The sequence below is a fragment of the Mandrillus leucophaeus genome, unplaced genomic scaffold (genome assembly GCF_000951045.1).
Source record: "Mandrillus leucophaeus isolate KB7577 unplaced genomic scaffold, Mleu.le_1.0 Scaffold338, whole genome shotgun sequence".
Lineage (NCBI taxonomy): Eukaryota > Metazoa > Chordata > Mammalia > Primates > Cercopithecidae > Mandrillus > Mandrillus leucophaeus.
The window spans coordinates 3,250,971-3,257,837 of NW_012103565.1; the positions used below are offsets into that span (position 1 = coordinate 3,250,971).

At 37.4% G+C, this 6,867-nt stretch overlaps 1 protein-coding gene across 1 annotated transcript in view; it reads left to right on the plus strand.

The window, feature by feature from the left end:
- Positions 1 to 6,867, plus strand: part of CAB39L (calcium binding protein 39-like) — a 146,057-nt gene that overhangs the window by 93,959 nt on the left and 45,231 nt on the right. The window contains exon 6 of the mRNA XM_011988798.1: positions 2,924 to 3,042. Within this exon, the coding sequence (XP_011844188.1) occupies positions 2,924 to 3,042 (119 nt within the window). The remainder of the gene's footprint in view (positions 1 to 2,923; positions 3,043 to 6,867) is intronic.

Sequence of the window (6,867 nt, forward strand, 5' to 3'; positions counted from 1 at the left end):
ACGTTGGGAGTTTGAATTAAATGCTTTGAAGTAGTCTTCTTTGGTTTAGGTCTGCTTGGTGTTCTATAACCTTCTTATATTTGAATATTCATATCTTTCTCTAGGTTTGGGAAGTTCTCGGATATTATCTCTTAGAGTAAGTTTTTTACCCCTATCTCTTTTTCTACCTCCTCTTTAAGGTCAGAAAGTCTTAGATTTGCCTTTTTTAGACTATTCCCTAGATATTGTAGGCATTCTTCATTGGTTTTTATTCTTTTTTCTTTTGTCTCCTCTAACTGCATGTTTTCGGATAGCCTGTCTGCAAGCCACTAATTCTTTCTTCTGCTTAATCAATTCTGTCATTAAGAAGCTCTGATGCATTCTTCAGTATGTCAATTGCATTTTCAACTCTAGAATTTCTACTTGGTTATTTTTAATTATTTCAATCTCTGTATTAAATTTAATCTCTGTATTAAATTTATGATAGAATTATGAATTCTTTCTCTGTGTTATCTTGAATTTCTTTGAGTTTCCTCAAAACAGTGATTTTTGAATTCTCTGTCTGAAAGGTCATATATCTCTGTTCTCCCAGGATTGGTCCCTGGTGTCTTATTTAGTTCAATTGCTGAGGTCATATTTTCTTGGATGGTGTTAGTGCTTGTAGATATTTATCAGTATCTGACAGGACAGTGAGATCTAGGCAATCTCATTAATCCTTAATTTCCTTATTTATAATATATATATATACATATTTACATTTGTACATTTTATAAAACATATATTATAAATCCTTGCTTTCTTTTTTATAATATGTATATTATAAGGTTGTTGTATGCATGCCAGAAAAAAATTAACAAAAAGAATATGAAATTTAAAAAAATAAGGTTGTTGTGGAAATTGGATAATACCTGTAAAACTCTTAGCATAAGTGCCTGGCACAGAGTAAGCACTCAGTATTTGCTGCTGTGAAGGTGGAGGTAGAAGTAGTAGGGAAGAGGAGATATTGATCAATGTGGCAAAGGACATGGTTATAGTACAGAGTGTGGCACTCATCCCAGGGGAGAATACTCCTGAACTGAATCTTAAAGAATGACAGAGTTCATGAAAAATGAAAGAGCATTGGCAAAGATATAGAACCATATAAAATGTGGTGTATATGTGCTGCAGCAATTTGGTGCTAATAGAACTTGATGTAGGAATTGGAAATGATAGTTAACTGATGAGACTGGAAAAGTTGGCCACTGTCAAGTCATTGAAGGTACTGGACATTTTTCTTTCTTTCTTTCTTTTTTGACACGAAGTCTTGCTCTGTTGCCTAGACTGGAGTGCAGTGGCACGATCTTGGCTCACTGCAACCTCTGCCTCCCAGATTCAAGTGATTCTTCTGCCTCAGCCTCCCAAATTGCTGGGACTACAGGTGTGCACCACCACAGTTGGTTAATTTTTGTATTTTTACTAGAGATGGGGTTTCACCATATTGGTCAGGCTAGTCTTGAACTCCTGACCTCCTGATCTGCCCCCCTCAGCTTCCCAAAGTGCTGGGATTACAGGCGTGAGCCACTGCTCCTGGACTTTTTGTATTGGACTTTTTTCTAAGCAAAAGGGAGACGTTGAAGAGTTTAAGGAGAGAGATAGCATGGTCATATTTGCATTTCTAGCTAGCTCACTCTGATAGGGTGAGGATGCTTTGAAGTGGAGACAGTAACTGAAGCAAGCTCTTTAATAGTTCATTTGAGAGATGACGGCCAGAACTAGGGCCATACTGATTGAGAATGCAATGTCATTGTATTACTATGTTCTCACACTGCTGTAAGGAAATACCTGAGACTGGGTAATTTATAAAGGAAAGAGGTTTAATTGACTCACAGTTCCACACTGCTAGGGAGGCCTCAGGAAACTTACAATCATGGTGGAAGGGGAAGCAGGCACAGACCTTCACATGGCAGCAGGAGAAAGAAGAGTGAATGAACAATGGGGAAAGAGCTCCTTATAAAACCATCAGATCAAGTGAGAACTGATTCACTATCATGAGTACAGCATGGGGGAAACCACTCCCATGATCCAATCACCTCCCACCAGGTCCTGCCCTCCACACGTAGGGATTATGGGGATTACAATTCATGATGAGATTTGGGTGAGGACACAGAGCCAAACCATATCAGTCATTCTTGTACATATTTTTCATATAGTAAACTCAGGTCCAGCCCAAGATTTCTTTTGAAAAACCAGGCTAGACAGGTTGTAAGGTATATGAGAGTGCAGGTCTTGTCCATGAGGACTCTAAGAAGCCCTATCCATGATTGCGTATCTGGTTCCTCTGTCTCACTGATTCAGTGATCTCTTCTATTCCTGATAGGCTAGATATGATTTGTTATGATCACCTAGATCAAATACTTCCACCTAATGGAAAACTCACTTTTTTTTTTTTTTAAGTCAAGGCACTAGGGTGAAGAAGAGTGAATAAAGTGATAACTTGAAGGCAAAAAGTACTAGAAAGTAGATCAAAGAAAAAGGAATTTGATTTTAACCTACATTTTACTAAAATCTTATTTTCTTCATCTATTTTCCTTCCTTATTCATGAAGGTTTAAAAATGATAATCATAATTTTTTTCTTGCATAAAGGTAGAGAGTGAAAAAACAAAGAATTCAGTTCTGTTGTATTCACTTTATGTCCTTCTGTGCTCTGTGGGAAATGGACTTCCAGTTGGTCAAATTTCCCCCAGCACAAATCCTGCGGCAAGGAGCTGCATCCATTTTGTAGACTGTGTTTGCATGCACAGCTTGTTAGGGGTCTATGGGAAGAGTAAGTTAATGTTTTTTGCATATTAGAAAGGATGGTACCATTTCTGTCTGTGTGTGTATGTGTGTATGTATATATTCCACATACTATACAATTCATCCATTTGGAGTGTACAGTTTAATTGCTGTTTGTTTCTTTAACAGGGAAAAAAAGATGTGACCCAGATATTTAACAACATCCTGAGAAGACAGATAGGCACTCGGAGTCCTACTGTGGAGTATATTAGTGCTCATCCTCATATCCTGTTTATGCTCCTCAAAGGGTAGGTACATGGCTTCCTTTCAAGTAGGGCTAAGTTTTTAATTGTTGTTGAAAGTACATAGCATTAACCTCATTTGAGATATGATCAGTTCCCTTTTAGAACTGCAGTCAAGGTATTTGTCTTGCGTGAGGTCAGCCCTCTAGATCTGTCTCTGTGATTACTTAGGCTGCAGCAAAATCCTTTCTTTGCACCTTAATGTTTCTAAATGTTATGTTTCCATTTACTGCCTTCCTTTTCTCCACAGTTCTGCTATTTCTGTCTCTTCCTATTACAGTATTGCTTATGCTTCCCTATCTGCCCTATTCGTAGCTGCCCACTTACCCTTTTCCTGACTGCTTGAGACTGAATGCCCTCAATATACACACAAGCACACACATATATATTCTGCTTCTGGAACTGAAATACAGATATGAGAGTTTTTCCAGTAGCTAGCATCTGCCAAGGTGAATGTATGTGGGTCTATAGGGAAGCCATAGAAATGAAGTTGAGCTAGGTAATAGAATCCCTGATTATTATTTTTATGTACACTTATTTATAAATGTTTCTTGGGCATTTGGGGGCTACTCTGAATCATAATGACTGGAGATCTGGGTGTAGCAAAGCTTGAGGACAGCAGACCATCTTCTTCCTCCCCTTGTCTTTCTACTCCACTATCTTAAACCAGCACATCTCTTTATTTTATTATATTCCTGTTTTCAATCCTGCTGTTTCATACCTAGTCCATCTCACCTGTGTTCATTTTCTCTCTTGTACATTTTAAATATTTAATTGTATCAAAATAATACATTGTTTAAAAATCAGATATATCAATAAATAGTTCTTTGCCTCTTTCTTTTTTCTTTCTTTCAAATATGTGTGTGTGTGTGTGTGTGTGTGTGTGTGTATATATATATATATATATTTTTTTAAGACAGTGTCTTGCTCTGTTGCCCAGGCTGGAGTGCAGTGGTGCAATCTTGGCTCACTGCAACCTCTGCCTCCGGGGTTCAAGCAATTCTCCTGCCTCAGCCTCCTGGGTAGCTGGGATTACAGGTGCCCACCACCACACACGACTAATTTTTGTATTTTTAGTAGAGACAGGGTTTCACTATTTGGTCAGGCTGGTCTCGACTTCCTGACCTCAAGTGATCTGCCTGCCTCAGCCTCCCAAAATGGTAGAGTTACAGGCATGAGTCACTGCGCCCGGCCTCTTTGCCTCTTTCTTCTCCATTTTTCAGTCCTATTACCCAAAGACAACCACTTTTATCTTTTTTATTTGTTCATTTGTTTATTTGTTCATCATTGTTTTCATCATATATTTACCTCTGTGTTACAAATAATGGGCTTCTACTAATTTTTCATTTATCAATTTTAAGCAGTATCTTTGACAAGATAAACTAGATGATAGTCTTTTTACTGCCACCATTATTCTATTTCCTTTCCTTTATCTTCCTAATAAACTTTATCATAATTTTAAATTTTAATAATCACATTTAGATTATTATGACTGTGTAGTTATTATTTATTAGTGAGCAAAGTAGTATACTGTGATTACTTTGGTTTTGCATACAAAATAATTGTTTTACTGGAGAATTGTTTCTTCAGTTCTGGAAAGGGAAAGATCCTTGTATCATGTATTAGTTAGGGGATGCAAAGCCTCTATAACACATAGACCCCAAAGTGAAGTGGCCTCACAGCAAGTTAAGTATATTTCTCATGTAATAGTGCAGAGCAGATGTTCTAGTTCATCAGGGGGTTCTGTCATCTTCAGCATGTGCTATCTAAGATCACTTTGTTCATTGCCATTTCAACCCACAGAAAGGTGAAAGTATATAAGAGATTTTATGTGTTTAGAGAATGACAAGAATTCTGGTGTGACTAGAGGTCTGTGTGAGTCAGAGGGAAGGGTGCAGGATGAAGTTGGAAAGATTGAGACCAGATTATGAAGAGCTTTCCAAGTCCTACTAGGGAGTTTGAATGTCATTCTGTAGGCAACATGGAGTCATCCAGGGACTAGACATGAGGAGTTCTGGTGGCAACGTAGAAAATGGCATGGGGTGGGAGGCTGAGATTCCAGCTTGGAAGAGTCTAGGGAAGAGATTATCAACAGAACTTTAATGGAGATACTGAGAATGAAGAGAATGGGTATTTGAAAACATTTCCATTTCTTTCCAATTCAAAAGTAATACATGGTTATTATTTAAAAACTAAAACATTTGAGAAATGCATAATAGAAAAAGAAAGTGCATCCCATAATCTTTCCATAAGAAATCATTATTGACAATTTGGGGACTACACCTCTGGTTTTAATTCTCTATCACAATGATTATCCCTTTGTTTTTCAACCCAAACTTTTAACTCATTCCTTCACATCCTGTTTTGTGTAAACCATTTACTCATTGTTTGCTATGTGCCAGCTATTGTAATGTTTTACTTATGTTATATTGTTTACTTTCCAAATACTATGAGGACTACATATTATTATTAGTATTATTATTATTACCATTTTACAGATGAGGAAACTGAAACTCAGAGAGAGTAAGGATATTGCTCAAGATTATACAGCTAATACATGACAGAGCCTCGTTTTCCATGCAGATCTGACACTAAATCCCATGTTCCTTTCCATTAATATACCTTTAAGAAGATTCGAGGACCATTCAGATGTGAAGGGAGAGGGAATTGTTGATGCTCTTGAGGACAGGGTAGTGGAACAGTTGTGCCATAATCAGTTTTACCTGTTACCATTTTCTTTCTTTTTTTTTTTTTGAGATGGAGTCTCGCTCTGTCACCCAGGCTGGAGTGCAGTGTTGCGATCTCGGCTCACTGCAAGCTCCGCCTTCTGGGTTCAAGCGATTCTCCTACCTCAGCCTCCTGAGTAGCTGGGACTACAGGTGCATGCCACCACGCCTGTCTAATTTTTTGTATTTTTAGTAGAGACAAGGTTTCACCTTGTTAGCCAGATGGTCTCAATCTCCTGACCTTGTGATCCGCCTGCCTTGGCCTCCCAAAGTGCTGGGATTACAGGCATGAGCCACCACACCCAGCCCGTGTTACCATTTTCTAATTTAGCACTGAATGCTAGAGATTTAGCCCTTCCTAAAAGTCAGGATTTTTACTGAATTATCTCTTGTGAAGTCACTTTAAAACCTAGGACATAACTTGATTGGTACATTTATACATCAAACAATAATATTAAATGAGAATATGATAGTAACATTCTATATAGAACCTAAGTTTAACCACAAAGAATGTAAGACAAAAAGCAATTGATAGTTGTCTATCAAAGAGAATTATCTGGATATGTGGTATTAAACATGGTGGAAAAGATTTGGAGCCCAAGTTTTATGAAAAGATTATAAATAAGGACTTACTCTAAATGAATTTGTCTTCTGGCTCAGGCAAATGACATTCTAGGGTACTGAGAGAACTTGAGAATGAGGTCACTAAACAGCTGTCAGTGATCCGTAAAGAACTGTGGCCAGTGTGTTCCAGAAGGCTGATGTTAAAATCATAAATTTCTCCCAATTATCCGTTTTTTTTAAGTTTATTATAAAAATTTTTAAGCAGTTTTGTTTTGGCAATTATTTTATAGATGGTGCTATGTAGTTCATATTTCATCACATCAGGAGATGTACTTTTAGTAATACTAAGACCGAGCAATGGGTTCAGATGGTGACAGTCTAATCCACTATAAAGTTTCCCATCGACCTTAAACTTGTTTTTCCATCCATTGATGAACATTGCCTGATTCTGTCATTTCACTAGAGGTGACAAAAAGGTAATTTTGAATTCCATCATTTCTTTTGTATATTTTATTGGCTAAAGTAGTTTTATAGAGAATAC